The sequence below is a fragment of the Mus musculus genome, chromosome 8 (assembly GCF_000001635.26).
Source record: "Mus musculus strain C57BL/6J chromosome 8, GRCm38.p6 C57BL/6J".
NCBI classification, from domain to species: domain Eukaryota; kingdom Metazoa; phylum Chordata; class Mammalia; order Rodentia; family Muridae; genus Mus; species Mus musculus.
In genome coordinates, this window is record NC_000074.6 from 33,551,410 (window position 1) to 33,568,877 (window position 17,468).

Sequence of the window (17,468 nt, forward strand, 5' to 3'; positions counted from 1 at the left end):
ATAAAAACATTTTAAAGAAACTCATATACTGTCTCAAAGACTTCCCTAAAACCTGTGAGTTACCCTGCATGGCAAAAAAAAAAAAAAAAAGTGTTTGCTGGTGTAACTGAGTTTATAGACCTTAAAATGTGGGGGTAGCCCATTATCTAAATGCATATGACTTAATTACATGAGTTCTTTTCAAATGGAGTAAGATAACATAGATCAGAGAGAGGAGATAGTAATAAAGGAGTTTGGGAAAGACAGGTTGTGAAAGAGACTTAGCCTGCCTTTGCTGACACTGAAGATGAAGAAAATGGATTATAAGCTAAGGAATGTGTAGGTAGAGGCTGGAAAAGGTTTTGGATCAATAACTAGCAAGGAGACAGGATGCCATTCCTCTAATATTACTGAATTCTATCAATAAGCAAGGGGGTGGATCTTCCTATAGAATCTTAGAAATAAACAGGCCAGATAACTTGGTTTTACCTGATAAAACCTGTATTAGACTAAATAGCTACATAACTCCCCTGAGATAAACATATGCTGTTTAACCTACTTTGTGGCAGTTTGTTACAGAAACATTAGAAAACAAAAAAATACTGCTTTATCTCATAGAATTTAGCAAATTTGTTTTCTTAATTAAACTGTTGAGTCCTGGTTCTCTGACTATATTTCATGTACAGCTGAGTTTATGGTTTTGCTTCTACACTTACCATGGTCCAAACCTACCTAACACAAAATTCCAAAATTAAATTATTAATAATTCTAACTTGCATATTGCTACATCACTGTGAAGTCTCATGCTGTACTGTTCCATCCTGCCTAGGATTGGATTAATTCTTTTGCCCATGTATCCACATGCTATACATTAACCACCCATAGTTGGTTTGTAGTTGTCTCAGATGTCAGAGCAAGTGCAGTATCATAGTGTTCTTTCCCCAAGGGATAATAACACTGGAGTGCTGCTAATTCAGATACTCCAGAGAAAAGCCATAATATGCTTCCCCGTTGTTAACTTAGAAAAAAAAAGTTTTGTTTCCAGGATCTATGCATGGTTTTGCTGTCGCACCTCAGACAAAAAATATAGTAGCCAGCCTGATTAAGTTCTTAAGATAGGGTGTTAAGTTACGGGTTTTGTTGGTGGTGGTGGTTGGTTGGTTGGTTGGTTTTTGTTTTGTTGGTTTTGGGGGGCTTTTTGTTTTTTTGTTTTGTTTTGTTTGTTTTTGTTTTTTATTTTTTTATGAGACAGGGTTTCTCTGTGTAGCCCAGGCTAGCCTCGAACTCAGAAATCTGCCTGCCTCAGCCTCGCAGGTGCTGGTATTAAAGGCATGCGCCACCACTGCCCAGCTTGGGTATTAAGTTATGCTGCAAGGGCATGAAGGTTCCTCCATGGTTAAAGCAGTTTCAGTATAAATGTGAAGATTGTGGAGTTCAGTCCCCCAGAAATGTCAGGTGGATGTGGTAGCCTACCTATAATTGTAGCCTGGGAGTGTGGAAATGGGTATCCCCAAAGTAAGCTGGCTGGCTAGTCATGTCACTGAGTTCTGGGTTTGATTGAGAGACCCTGTCAAATGAACAAGATGTGCAAGTGATAGAGGATTACTCCTGATTATCAGCTTTGGGCTTCTGTATGCATGTGCATATATGTGCATGCATACCTACACACTTGCAAACATGTATACATGCACATACGCACAGCAACAGTGGGTGGGGGGAAATTAGAGAGTTTGAAAGTAATTGTAGTTTCAGATGCCTGAGATTTCTTGGCACATTTCCCAAGGCTTAAAGCAGAGATATTGTATTATTTGAGCCAGCTGGACCTGAAGGATTTGAGAACTACTGATTTCCCTGTCAAGCTGTCCAAAGAACCTCAGACATACAGGTTGTGGGATGCTTGCCTTCTCTCCTTTCTGCACACCAAGTACCTAAACAGGTCATAGATTCTTTAATTGCCAGTTAAATTTCTGCTATATTTGCCATATAGACTGTATGTGTGTTGTGTGTATGTATTTATACATTTTCTGTCTAGCAACTCTTTGCAAGTTGTCCTGCAGTCTATTGGGATGATGCAAGTAACTGTGACATAGGCACTGGGGTGAAGCATTTAAGCCATATTTGTAGTTGGTTTCAGAGCACTGACAAGACAGTACAATGTTACTTGACACTCCACCATCTCTGGAGATTTTGTTGCTCCTGGCCATTAGTTACTCTATGCAGACTAGCTTTTTTGTCAGTGAGTTTTCTAACTTTACTGTTTTTCACTTGGTACTTAATAATATAGTAGTGAAAAGGGCCACAATGACAAGCAAACCAGAGTATTTGAAAATGTCAGTACTGAGTGCTGGGTCGATTTTAAGCTTTTTACTCTCAGAGCTTAAAGTATATGAGGATCAGGCTCTGACAACTTTATCAAGATTGTTGCATAAAAACATGAGAAAATTTTTCAGAAAGTTCTTAACACTAAATATTTTTAAGTTTGTGGGGGGGTGTCTGTTTGTACATCCTGGTGTATTATGTATGTCTGCATGATACTGCATGTATCTCAGTTTATCTCTCTCCACCTCATTTTTTTGAGGCAGTCTCTCAGTGAACCTTGCAGCTAGGAAAACAGGCCAGAAAGTCCACAAGATGCAGTACTTCCCCATCCCTCCGGTATGATGTACAGGCTTGGACACCATGTCTGGCATGTATGTGAGTGCTGAGATTCTGATCTCACGCAGGAAGCACTGTACCTGCTGAAACTTCTCCACTGTGTGTGTGTGTGTGTGTGTGTGTGTGTGTGTGTGTGTGTGTGTGTGTGTGTGTGTGTGTGTCAAATACTCAAAATAGATACAACCTTTAGCACAAAATCTGGTAATAGATCACCTGGTATATGTTAGTTCTACATGTGCTTACCTGATTATTATACAGTACTGTCGATACAAAAATCTGTTCCAGCTCATGATATCTGTCATGGCTGAAGAAATGTTGAGACTGATTAACTACAAACAGGCTAAACCCTTGGCATAACTTCCTTTTTGAGTTTTAGGAACTTCAGATGGGGACAGCATGCCACAGAAGTGCTATATTGAGAGCTAAAACACCGAATGATGCATTCTTCACTGACCTTAAGAGTAAAAGCCAGAGGTGGTGTGTGCCCCAAGGAAGAGTCATGCAGACACAACAGAGCTGATACACAGAGACTAACTGCATACACAAAACAGACAGGTTCAAACCAGACAAAACCAATTCAGCCCCAGCTCAGAGAGGAAGTGGACACAAAGATTAATCCTAACAAAGAAGCTGTTTGAAACTGATGCCTGCTGGGGAGGGGACAAACCCAAAATGAACTATTTTGTGACTTGTTTTAGTAATTTTTGTCTTAAGGACTTTTTGTTTTTATTTTGGGTTTTGTTTTTTGTTGGGTTTTTTTGTTTTTGTTTTTTTGTTTGTTTGTTTTTTTAAGTGGTAGAGAAAGAGAACATGAAGTTGATGAAGTCAGGGAGATAGGGAAACCTTTGAAGAATTTTGGGGAGGAGAAAGAATATAATAAAAATACACAAGAAAAAAATTAAATTAGAAAAAGAAAGATTCTGGAGCGACTAGTATCCCCCAGATACCACAGCGTAGTTGTACGGTCTCTGGCTCTCCTACCTAGTTCAATGTGCAGCACATGCCATGTTCAGTCTTTGTGCTGTGCAGAATAGTGAACCAAATGGCACATGCCCCTCCTGTGTCTTATTTCAATCTGTTCTCCAACTCCTCTCTCCTGTCTGCACAGAACTTTCATTCCTCACTTCACAAGGTTCAGAGCTTCTGTTTGACGCTGTGGCATTGTCCTAAGGTTTGAATAATGTTAGAAAAGCCAAATTTTTACATAGTTTATAGATCCAGAAATAGTTCGACAATCTGATTTTTTGTTATGATTTTTACAATCTCAAATTCTATTTAACTGTAAAATGTTTTCAAATTAATTCTGGATCATTTGATAAAATTGAAACATAGTCATTTCACCACAAATGCTGATACAAGACTTTGATTAGCTATGGTTGTAAGCTTGATATTTTTATTATTATGTATTTTCAGTCAATAGAATACTGCAAAAACTTGTCAAGTAAGATGGCATATGCCTATAATCCTATACTCAGAAGGTGGAGGCAGGAGAATCAGGAGTTCAAGGCCAGTCTGAGCCACAGAGACCCTGACTCAGTAAAGCTAAACAATAACAGCAGTAATATTGTGATGTCTACAAACAAAATGATTAAAATAAACTATGGCCAAGGTGATGAGAAGTAACATAGTAACATTGTCAACAAACCCTCCTGCGTGTACAGTCTGCATTCTCTCTATTACAAACCATGCTGTCAATGTAAGTGGCAGAGTAAATTCACCGAGATTCTTAAGGACCCTAAGATCTCAGACAGGCAATTAATGGGAATTAGCCTTAATGTCACTCATTGCATTAGCCACTAAAACGAGGTAGACTGTCCTTTGAAGTGAGGTGTTAATCTCTACCAGTTCTGAGACCTGCAGACCACATACCCAGTACAAAGCTGATGAGTATCTGCCTGTGTCCCCTATAACGATCACCTTAGCTGCTCTTCTGGAAAACTCGCTGCAGCTTCTACATCAATACTTGGTGTGTCACTTTGCATGTAATTCTAGGAAGACTTCTTCCTCTTACACCTCATAATGCAGCCTCTGACACCTGCCAGGCCCCAGGGCTCCCTCAGTTTCACGGTACTGTAGTGTCTGTCACAGCTTGTGCTTAGCTGGGCAGTGGCCTAAGGGAGTGTTGTAACTGTTGATCTTCTGTCAAAACTAGTAAGACTAAATAAACACTGACTATTTTACTTACATATGTGTGTATTCACTGGATTATCGCTTTTAATGGTCTTCGAGACCAAATTTTTTGTTTTGTTTTGTTTTCACAACTGTTTAGTTCAAGAAACCAAGCCTGTGCTAGCTTTCAGCATGCATTTCTTGCTAAGGTTAACATGCTGGGATTTTCATGTAAAGAAAGAGCTGTGTTGTTTTGTCACTTAAACACTTAACAGCCTTTGTAAAATTCTGAGCCGGTCTAATTTAAGTTGTATTTTGTCTCAGGAATAAGGAGGCATTGCAGGGGGTGGGGGGAAGGTGGGGTGGAGAGGTGGCCAATCTACAGAATATTCAGAAGGGTGTGTGTGTATCTATTGTATATTTATATAAAGAACACCATTTTATAGTAGTTATGGTACATGACATCCTCCCTCCAAAATTTGAAAAAATAATACTCTAAGTCACTTGACACAGTTCATCATAGAATATATAATTAAAGAATAAGTTTACAATATGAACTGAATTAATGAGATATGATAAGGGATACAACAGAGTGAGTAGTATGTGCTTTTGGAGGGCTTGATTGGATGGACAGAGCTGGGTTTCCATATACCGTGGGGCCTAGTAAGATGAGATTCCACCCTATCACTGCTACTCTGGCCAAAGCAAAGCATAAGGTAACTCAATGTATTTTGAACTTTTTAAAAAATGTTTATAGCAATAAAAATTGTTAGATATTTGAGACCAAAACTCATGAAATAACTCTTAGGTTTGTGTACCGGATGCATTAAAAATGCTTAGTAAATGTTCATTGTTCACCATCAGGCTCCTTCAGCCTACCCATAAATCTTGGACATGTAACCTTAACCTTGAACTTTGTCTTCGGGTGGTTTTTAGTCCTAACTCACCGGCATCCTAGTGGAAGCTAGTAGCTCTGATTATTGTCAGTAGTGTGTAATTTCTTTGATAAGCTGAAGTAGTGTAACTGTATGTCATTTGTTTTTACGTAGGTCAGAGATGCGTGAGGGTGGAAGACACAGCAGAGAACTGGAAGAACATTTCTGCTTTCTGGCACTTCCTCAGGCCGATGTGATGGATGTTTACCAGAATGGGCTAAGTGTCGGAACGTCCCCACTGAGAATACTTGGGAATCCTCTTCTTGGAGTGTATCTGTGTAGACATGTTGACATTGCCCTGAGCCATGCTTGCAGTAGAAGCGTGGCTGTAGAAAGTATTATGATTTTTAAGGTAGGTAGTCAGATAAAACGTACTAAACACAGGAGCAGTTTACTTTAAGTCCACATGGACATAGTTTGGTTTTAGATTAAATTAGCTTGAATAGAATATTCTGTAATTATTCTGTTGTTGTCCTGTGGAACTGTTCCTTTTTCTTTACTCTCTATCTGACATGGCACAAAGTAAAACTACACAAAGGCAGCACCCATCCTTGTCTGCTCAGTGCATAATTTAGTCTGGATTCGTTATCTCTCTTCTTATTTTTTTTTCTTTGTCGTGCTATGGTACCATAGCAGCTTGTGTCCTCCAAACAAAATAAAATAAAATAGAATTGTAGCATAAGCTACGTTTATTCACGTATTTCAGTGTAACACTGTTACACCAATGTTGATTGTTTTTGACAAATGTGCCATGCTTATATAAAATGATATATTTTGTGCAAAGTGTAGAACAAGACCACAGAAGACAAACTTGTGTGTGTGTGTGTGTGTGTGTGTGTGTGTGTGTGTGTAAACCATAATAGTCATCATTAAAGTACCCATTAAGTGCATGATAGAATTTTCATGTATCTTTTCTACAAACATTTATTTTTTAAGATTTCTTTTATGTGGATGGCTGTTTTGCCATCCACATATGTATGTACCAAATGTATATGTATATGTAAGTACCAAATGTGTGACTGCCTACAGAGGCCAAGAGAGGGCACTGCATCCTCTTGCACTAGAGTGACCATTGGTTGATAGCCCACATGTGTCTGCTGGGAACTGAACCTGGGTTCTCTTTAAGAGCAGCAAGTGTTCTTTTAACCACCAAGCCATTTCTCCAGCTTCTACAATGCATTTTTAAAGCCTTGTGGAAATGTTTATGTAGTCATTTGACTTAAATTATTAAATGGACCAAGCATGCCTATAATCCAGGCATGTGGAAAGTTTGGGACAAGAGGATTTTTAATTCAAGATCCCCTTGGGCTGCTCAGGGGGTTCAGAAATACCAAAACCTTATCTTAGAAACTTGGCACACACCATTGGTAATTATCAACATGTTGTCAACTACTTAGATCAAGTTAAGGCATGTATTAGGAAGATGGCCCAGTGGGAAGTTCTCTTTCTACAAAAGCATGGGAACCTGAGTTTTTGATCCCCAGCAGCCAAGTATAAAGCTGAATGTGGCCATACACACCTGTAACCAACCCCAGGGCTGTTTGGGAGGCAGAGGCAGGCAGATCTCTGAGTTCGAGGCCAGCCTTTTCTACAGAGTGAATTCCAGGACAGCCGGGGCTACACAAACAAACCCTGTCTCCTAAAAAAGAAAAAAGAAAGAAAAGAAAACAGAGAATTTTAGAAATGCACGCAATTGTCAGTAATAAAATATGTGTTGGTGGTATGATTCAGTGATCAGAGTATTTTCCTACCATGCATACATTAACTAGCATGTGAATGAAAATACTGTAAATGCCTAAGTATGTTTCACAAACTATATTAGTAAAATACAATAAAATGTACTCTGAGCATATTTTAAATACAATCCAGTAGCTGTAAAAATCTGTTTCCTCCAGAACTCATTGCATCTTCAAAACAAAATACTACATATATTAAACCATAAATGCCAAACCTTCTCCCTCTAAAACTTAAAAGCCCCATTCTGCTTCTGCTTACAGTAGAGTTTAACTCTTGTGTGTTCCTCACATGAATGAAGTCAGTGTCACTGTCACATCACTTAGGCTGTGCTAAGTGTTCATCCCTCTTGCCAGCTTTTCCTTCTTAGAAGGTGTATGCACCGTATTTGCATTCTCAGTCATCTTGACTATTTAAACTAGTGGCTCTATGTCAACAGGTATACAAATACTCTTTAAAGACACTTTGGATGCCTAAAGACCCTTTAGGTACTAAATCTGGATCTCTAGCATTCATGTAAAAGATCACATATAACCCAAGCTTCGAGGAGATGGAATATGACTGGAGGATCCCATGGGGTTCCTGGCCAGCCCATCTAGCCAATCAGTGAGCTCCATGTTCAGTGACAGGCCCCGTTGCAAAAATTACGGTGGAGAGAGCTTGAGGAAGACATTGGCATACAAACCCCTGTCCTGTACACACACACACATACGTGCACATACACACAGGCACATGTACTTACACACATGCACATATACATGCCACACACACAAAAAGTCCTGTACTTAAATTTCTTCTTTATTGTATCTATGTATTTACTACAATAGTCAGAGGATAACTGTGCAGGTGGATTGTCTCCTTCCGCCCTGTGAATCCTGTGAAGGCCATTAGGCTTGGCAGCAAGTACCATTACTTGATGGGCCATCTCACTAGTCCTTAGGTTTTTGTAATATACACAGAAATAGTATTTATGGATTGTATGGTAATTCCAATTTAATCTTGGTGAATTACCTCATAATGTTTTCTAACAGCATTGCAATGATATTTAACTAACAGGCAATTATAAGACCAAGCATAAAAATTTGAACAGTCTTATAGAGAAAATAAACAACTTCTAATTCAAACTAGTTCTGAACAAGTATACAAGACTTGAAAATGAGCTAACTAGAGAGAAGATAGTACAATAGAACAAACTAGGTAGATAAAACACTAAGTAAGACCCCAGGCCTTGTGCACAATTTCCTACCAACAGTCCTTAATGGTTCCAGTTCTTTACATCCCCACCAACATATCTTTTTGGTGAGGCTTTGAGGACTGACTTGGAGAATGTGCCCTCTTAAGTTGGTGAGAAAGTTTGTGAAGTGATGTTGTGGACCTCCAAGTCAGCTCTACCAGTGTTGATGCAGCTTGCCAGCTGCCTGTCTCTACAGGTCGATACAGAACAGGCACTGGTCCTCACAAGAAGAATGGCTCCCCAGATAGAAGGCAGAATGCCTTTACCTTGAAACAGTGGCTGTTCTACACCTTGAACCCTGTTTGGCAAGGATTGATTTATTCCTAGATTCAAAGTTTACGTCAGAGACGTGTGCCTTGTTACATATTCTGCTGTGTTAAATACCCGGTTGTCCTGAGACGGGCACCACTACTAGTTATTTTCTTTCCACATGTACCTGCTGCTTTTCTCACATCCTTAGGAACCCTATGTCAGACCTCTCAAAGTTCCCTTCCAGGCTAATAAATAATCTCCATGTGGTTGCCCTGAGTTCAGACTTTGTTACATAACGGATGTTGATGATTTACACTTAGTGAATTACCTGCTAGCCTCCCTAGCTACTTCCTTGAAAGATTTTCCTTTGTATTTGTTTAATTAGTGAACAGTATCTTGACTAACTTAATAGTTCTTAAGCATAACTTAAGAATTAGTCTAATCAGCCATGCGTGGTGGCCCACGCCTTTAATCCCAGCACTCGGGAGGCGGAGGCAGGCAGATTTCTGAGTTCAAGGACAGCCAGGGCTATGCAGAGAAACCCTGTCTCAAAAAAACCAAAAAAAAAAGTGTCTAATCTAACATTTATGTTTTTATTTTTAATAAGCTATATTTAAGAGTAATTTTCAATTTAGAGAAGGGTTACAAACACAGAAATTTTTATATGTAGTCCAGCCAGACTTCCCTCTTCTTTTTTTACTATTATTTATTTTTATTTTATGTACATTGGTGTTTTGACTGCATGTGTCTGTATGATGGTTTCAGATCCCCTGGAACAAGAGTTACAATTGTGAACTACTATGTGCTAGAAATTGAACTAGGTCCTTGAGCCATCTCTCCAGTCCCCCAAACCCCTTTTTATTAAGTTTTGTTTTATCTGACTTGCCTGTTCAGATCAGCAAACATTTTCTAAAACTATAGCAATTTGGTCAGAAGTGAGAAGTAAGAGTGGTACAGTGCTGTTGAGTAACACAGATTTTAGTCATTTTGCCAGGTTTCTTAAGCTTCCTTCCATTCCAGGGAGCTATCTAGAATACTGGTTTTAGAGGTATTATTTTGAAATTTGGATAAATGGATTAGCTAATTGAAAACACTGGGAGAAAAAACATTCTACTTTATACATGGGTCTTAGCCTTTAATGTATGCATGTATGTATGTAAACAGCTGTAAACGTGAGCATAGAATAACATTTAGAAAGGAAACTGAGGAAACTTCCTCAGTGATGAGGAAGAACAGGATGCAGGAAAGGACATGGGAGTCAGAGAGTACAAAGCTAATTGTTCTCCTAGTTTCAGTTCTGTTGCTGGTTATTTTGACTTTTGGTGGCTGTGGGTGGGGGTGTGGGTGGGTGGGTAAAACCTGAACTATGTTCCATGCCTTAAGAATGTCTGCTCTAAGTTCCCTGAGATGCATAGAGTTTGCAACAGGGCTAGTGTGTATTTGAGTAGCTACCATACTCCTTAAAATAAAATGATCTTTTATTTAAAAAAAAAAAAGAATATGATTACAGATCTTTTTGCAATATTCTTTGTACTTATTATTGAAAACCCACCTTTCTTCACTCATTCGCGATTTAGACCATTTAGAGTTGTATACTTACTTGGGTTTTGGTGTGGCAAACTTTTAAACTGTAACATAGAGAAATCGGCATGATTTACAATCATTAGTTCCTGGCCACTGTTTTTCAAAAAGACTTCTCACTGTGATCTTAACGACTTGATTTCTTGAATTTTATCCATTATCTTTTCACACTGCTTTCAGTACTTGAATGTTTGGCTTTGTAGTGTTTAGTTTTGTTTATACACTTCAGTAGGAATTTTAAGTTTTCAGTTGTCCTCCGTGTTGACTAATCTCCCTCATTTTGTTCAAGTGGCACTTTTTTTTAATGATAATGGATCATTAGATTTAGATTGATTGATTGATTGATTATATGTAAGTACACTGTAGCTGTCCTCAGACACTCTAGAAGAGGGAGTCAGATCTCGTTACGGATGGTTGTGAGCCACCATGTGGTTGCTGGGATTTGAACTCCAGCCCCAAGTGGCACTTTTAATTACATGCCATATGTTGGCCCTGATAACACACACCTATCAGCCCAGCACTTGTGTGGTAGATAGGAAAGCTACCACAAGCATAGCATGTTTTGAGCTTTACATCATAAAAACCAAAAGAAAAAACAAAAACTGACTGTCTAGATTTATGTCACTTTTTCTTTTCCCACCATTCTGTTTCTAACTTAAATATTCATAGTTTTTTATATACACTTAAACAGTAAATTCATTCTAAAAGTAGTTTTTCTGAAGCTTTTATTACAAATAATTCTAATCTTAGAATTTAATTGGGAAATAAGTAGTGTAATCACCATGGTAAAATATCCCATTCGTCCAAAATGGATTAACAGTTTATTAATTAGTCACTATTAAAATCATGAGACTTGGGGGCTGGCGAGATGGCTCAGCGGTTAAGAGCACTGACTGCTCTTCCAAAGGTCCTGAGTTCAAATCCCAGCAACCACATGGTGGCTCACAACCATCCGTAATGAGATCTGATGCCCTCTTCTGGTGCGTCTGAAGACAGCTACAGTGTACTTATGTATAATAATAAATAAATTTTTTTTAAAAAAAGCATGAGACTTTAAAGTATTTGGGTATTATCTTTTGCTTTTTAGGTTCTCTTTGGGAGAATAAAGAAGATTCAACCTTCTATGGATAAAAACAAAGTTTCTCTGGATCCTTCTCCTAACTTTGATTGCCATATGTCAAGAAATATGCCTTCTCTGAAAGATACCATTGAGCTACAAGCCTACAATTCAATGGTATGTTAGTTCTGGGTTCAGTTGATGACTTGAAGGACACATGTGTAGCACAGAACTATTTAGATGACAAAGACTTAGCCTCTAAATTGGCTGCCAACCTCTCATTAGACCAAGGCTTCACAGTGGCTTCACTTATGAAAGTAGATTTCAGATGTTTCATCATTAAAAAAGGTAATGTGAGATGCTTGATTAACTCAGTTCTGATATGATCAAAAATATCATCTATATCAAAACATCATACTGAGGGCTGGTAAGGAGCTTTGTGCATAGAGTGCTTGCCATACAAGCATTAAAGACCTGAGTTCCATCCTCAGAACCCATGCCAAGAAAGGAAAAGCAGATGTAGTGGTATGTACCTGTAACCCTTGAGCTAGAGAAGCAGAGGAGGAGGGTTTCTAGGGCACATTGGCGACAGTCTAGCTGACTGATAAACTAATCCTTTGAGATATCCTGTCTCCAAAAGTAGAAAAATAACAATGGCTGTACTGAGGCATGAGAGCCAAGGTTGACCTCTGGCCTCAACATGTATATGATACCGTACATGTTCATACACACACACACACACCAACAACAACATCACACTAATCTCTCTACATCCAATTGTGATGTATCAATTAAAGTGTGTTATAATAAGATGATTTTGATCAATTATATTGATTTCTTATACTTTGAAAGAGAAACAAAGGAAAGCTTTATGAATTGAGTAAAAGCAGTTTTTATATTTTTGCTTAACACTTTGTAGATTATTAATTTTTAAAATAGAATATTCAATTATATATTTTATAAGTGAAATTAAGTCTTCAATTGGAAGTACATACCTAGGTTTCCACATGTAAAGAGTGTTAGTTTTTCTTATTGTGTCTGACTTGAAATAGGCTTCAGGACATGTGCAGTACATTTTTTGTAGAAAAGTACTATTTATTTTAAAAGATTATTGTGCTTCTACTGGTATCAGTAGCTTCCAAGTAAAAATATGTGGTGGGAGGAAGAAAAGAACTTGTATATATCCTTAACCAGATGAGACTTTGAGAAGATGGAGGGAGTGCTACAGTTCTTGTCTTATCATTAAGAGTCAGTTAAAGAAAAGCTCATGTAACAAAGCAGCACACAGGGTCTGCATTGGGAGTGGGGAGGTGTTAGTTTTGAAACACTTATGAGGTAAGTACCATATTCATGGGAAAAACATTTTTTCTCATAATCATTGGAACCCTTCATCAAAATCATAGCATAAATGGTTTGTAATGAAACCATAGTCCTCAAGATGTAGACCCTCGGTTAGTGCTCATGTGTGAGAAAATACCCTGATGCCTTAGGTTTTGATATAGAAGAACAACCTGTATACAGCCTTAAGGACATTTAGCCAGGCATGGTAGCCCACGCCTTTAATCCCAGCACTCAGGAGGCAGAGGTAGAGGCAGGCGGATTTCTGAGTTCGAGGCCAGCCTGGTCTACAAAGTGAGTTCCAGGACAGCCAGGGCTATACAGAGAAACCCTGTCTCGGAAGAAAAAAAAACATTTAACCACAAAGCAACATTCTTAACTATCAAGAGGTAGAGCTACCAAGATACAAGTAATGGGTTTTTTTTTTTTAAATATTTATTTTATGTTTGTGAGTAAACTGTAGCTGTCCTCAGACACACCAGAAGAGGCCATCAGATCCTATTACAGATGGTTGTGAGCCACCATGTGGTTGCTGGCAATTGAACTCAGGACCTCTGGAAGAGCAGTTGGTGCTCTTAACAACTGAGCCATCTGAGCCATCTCTCCAGCCCAAGTAATGGGTTTTTTAGCTACCTTTTCTCTAACTCCTTTTTTGAGACTGCTCAAGGTTCATGATTAATCTTAAGGGTTAAGATATTCCCCTGGAAACCAGTGGCCAGGGTTTTGAAATAGTTTGATTTTTTTTCTTATGTCTTTCAGGTGTACTTCTATGAGTATGATTACTTTTCAAGACCAGTAGATAAACCTAGGCAATGTCTTCCATATGCAATAGTAACAGTGAAATGTATTGGTCAAAAGGCAGGTAATGGACAGCTTATAACATCACTGAGATTCTCCTCAACAGGATTTCCTAAGAGGCTTGGTAAGATACTTATATTATTTCACTGCGCTGGTCTTAAATTCATAGTATTTTAATACATTGTAAATCTCTAACAAAAATAGTTGTTTTACATGTTTACGATCATATGCACATATTCTTTCCACTTTGGCTTAATATATGTACATGTACTTTTTCTGTGTTGATAGCTATAACAATAATGTGTTTATTTTTATGGGTGGATGGATGAATGGCGAGTACTGAATTGTGTAACTATGCTATTGTACTGTGACATTCAGGTCTCAATAGCACTTATTATTCCACATTGGTATTATAGAAGGGTCTCAGTGCTAATATGCCAGAGTTTTACTGTGGAATATGTATTAACACTAAGAAAATATAGCTTTAAGTAGAGATGATGTCCTGTGATCCTTTTCTAAAGTGGTTGACTCAAGTGCATTAGGTTTTATCGAAGTCTTTCTTATGAGTCTAATGGTTAGTATATGTTGATTCATTGTATTTTTAATTTTTTCCTAATTTTTGATGGTACTAGAACCTTGCTGTCTTTGCAAATACTTAGTTCTGTCAGACTTTTTTCCTGTTTTTTGTTGCTATTGTAGATTGCTTCTGATTTTGACTTTTCAGATACTAACAAAATTAGGGTCTCTTGAATTCTCGTTTTGTGTGTACGTGAGGTTTTATTTTGTTTTAATTTGTTGTTTTATCTGTATGTGTTTTTTCTGTGTGTCTGTGAGTGTGCCAGTACCCATGCATGATGGCTGTGGAGGTCAGAGCAGGATGTCCCAGTGTCTTCCTTTATCATTTTCTTCCTAATTGCCTCCACACAGAATCTCTCACTGAACCAAAAGTTCATTTTACCAGCAAGATTAATAATCCCTCTTGGGATTGCCTGTCTCCACACTAACCAGGTGCATATGCCTGAAGAGACCCAGCATCAAATAGCCACTCTGACATTTCTGCTCCAATCTTTTACCCACATATTTTAATTAAGCTGGTTTTTTTTTTTTTAACTGAGTTGTGAGAGCTGTATTATATGCCATGTAAGCATTAAAACTATTGTCTCTGACTTGGTGGGTTTTGCCTTGTACTTTTTAATCGGTGTTTGTTGGACAGGAATGTGTGATATGTGTATCATTGAGCCATAGTCTCTCTTCAGTCCAGACTAGTCGGGAGTTCTGTCATATATAGGTGGCCTGGAACACACAATGATCTCTAGTTTATCCTCCCAGATTGCTGAAATTAGAGGTGTGAGCCATCACACCTGACATGAAATTTCTAAAGGGATACATTATATTAAGATAATTGAGATTAAATCTGTCTTATTTATGAATGCTTTCCTAAATAAATGAAGCTTTTAAAAAGTTTATAGGACTAGGCCTTTAATACATTGTAAATTTTAATACTTGGATTCAGGAGCAGAGGCATGCCTATCTCTTGAGTTTCAGGTAGCTACAACTAATAGTGAGACCGTGCCTCGACAGAAAGGGGAAAAATCAAAACTCTCACAGGTTCCTTTTACCATTTTGGCCTTACCTTCCTGGAAGCAGTAGCCCACTCTATTTCCCAATGCCATATCCAGTTGTCTTATAGAATGGTTTATAAGAGAATCCATCCTGCCCACATGGGTCTTCAGTAACACCCCTTGAGAGATGTCTGTCAGTCACAGGTACTCCAAGAACTGCTTAGTGCTTTATGCCCATGTTTTATGATCATCCTATCAATGTCTACCACCATACCTATCTCTTATAATTTTGTTTGTCTCTAATTGATTCTATACATTCATTTGTAAAGAGAAAAAAGTGAAGTATTTACTGAAAAGATATTTAGTTTATAGAAAAATTACAAAATTAACAGATTAGAAAACTCAATAGTCCTTTTCTCTCTCTCTCTCTCTTTCTCTCTCTCTCTCTCTCTCTCTCTCTCTCTCTCTCTCTCTCTCTTTTTAGACAGGGTTTCTCTGTGTAGCCCTGGCTGTCCTGGAACTCACTTTGTAAACCAGGCTAGCCTGGAACTCAAAAATCGGCCTGCCTCTGCCTCCCGAGTGCTAGGATTAAAGGCATGTGCCACATAAATTCAATTCTTATTTTTTGTTCTGTTTGGTCACTACAATAGAACTGTGATCAGTTTTGCATAATGATCTCATTTTCAGCAGCTTGGCTGAGTTTGTTACTTTCTTAACATTTTAGTATATTCCTTGGACTTTCTATATACAAGGTCATCCATCAGCCTATAAGGATAGTTTTTCTTATATGTTTTGTTATTTGAGAGTTTATCTTTTTGGTTTTTGCTTGGTTGGTTGGTTGGGCTTAGGGCTTAGTTTGTTCTGGGGTTTTTTGGTTAGCTGTTGGACTTTGGTTTTTACTTGTCTAGTATCTCAAACTGAATGTTTGAGAAGTTGTGAGAACAAATATCAATATTAAATTTTGGGGGGAGGGGGGATTACAGCTGGAGGGATGGCTCAGTGATGAAGGTCAGTGACTGTTCTTCCAGAGGTCCTGAGTTCAGTTCACAGCACCTAGATGGTGGCTCACACCCATCAATAACCATAATCCAGTGGGATCCAGTGCCACCTTCTGATGTGTAAATGTACATACAGATGAAACACCCATATATTTAAATTACATACATTTTTTTTAAAATAGCGAGAAATTCCAGTCTTTTATCAATAAGTCTGATGTCAGTTGTGACCTTTTTGTAGAAACCTTTTGTCATATTAAAAGCTCCCTTTTGTTCCTAGTTTAGTAAGTTAAAAGTTACATTTTGTCAAATGTTTTTTATCTCTTGAATTGAACATGTGAATAATATCATTTGGCCCTGATATATATCTTAGGTGGTCTTGACTCTGCTTGCTACAATTTTTTTTAAACTGTTTACTTTTTAGATTTATTTATTTATTTATTATATGTAAGTACACTGTAGCTGTCTTCAGACACTCCAGAAGAGGGAGTCAGATTTCATTACGGGTGGTTGTGAGCCACCATGTGGTTGCTGGGATTTGAACTCTGGACCTTTGGAAGAGCAGTCAGGTGCTCTTACCCGCTGAGCCATCTCACCAGCCCCTGCTTGCTACAATTTTATTAACGAATTCTATCCTTGTATTCATAAGAGATAGCAATATGTAGTTTCCTTGAGATGTTTATGTGTCATCTTAATATAAGGGTAGTATGATCTCATAGGCTGAGTTGAGAAGTATTCTATATTTTTAAGTTGGTGCTGATTTGGTATTGATTTTTTCAAATATTTGACTTCACTTGTGAAGTCATCAAGTGTTGAGTTTTTAAGTAGTGTTTTAATACTTTCACTTACCTGTAGGTCAGTATCACAGCTTCTTAGACTATGAGTCATGACCCCATATGTGAGAATTATGAAAATTTTGGCAACAATAAAAAGTGTATGAACATGAAATGACCAAAAAATTCATTCCAAATCAAACTGTTATGAGTCCAAGGTGTGTCTTGTTTTACTCACACTTCTGTGGGGTGTAACTTCCCTGCCACTTTGAATATATGGTGTGTGCCTTGTGTCTATATACCCCATCACACAGTGCAGTGCCAACACATACTGCCTGAGCCTTTGCCTGAGATTCAGAAGCTCAATTCCAGAAAAAGAGAATTTTACAGTGTTGCTCCTGTCATCCACACCATGTATCAAATTAGTGTATCTTTGGATTCTGTTATGCTAGAAAGTGTGATTTTA

General features: G+C 38.1%; 1 protein-coding gene across 6 annotated transcripts in view; it reads left to right on the plus strand.

Moving 5' to 3' along the window:
• Tex15 (testis expressed gene 15) overlaps nucleotides 1-17,468 on the plus strand; it is a 75,815-nt gene that overhangs the window by 34,721 nt on the left and 23,626 nt on the right. For all 6 annotated transcript variants that reach the window (XR_378774.2, XM_006508976.3, XM_006508977.3 and 3 more), the window contains 3 exons: nucleotides 5,793-6,030; nucleotides 11,567-11,713; nucleotides 13,634-13,796. Coding sequence is in view for 5 of the 6 variants with exons in the window: in XM_006508976.3 (XP_006509039.1) it covers nucleotides 5,793-6,030; nucleotides 11,567-11,713; nucleotides 13,634-13,796 (548 nt within the window). In the remaining variant the exon portion in view is untranslated. The remainder of the gene's footprint in view (nucleotides 1-5,792; nucleotides 6,031-11,566; nucleotides 11,714-13,633; nucleotides 13,797-17,468) is intronic.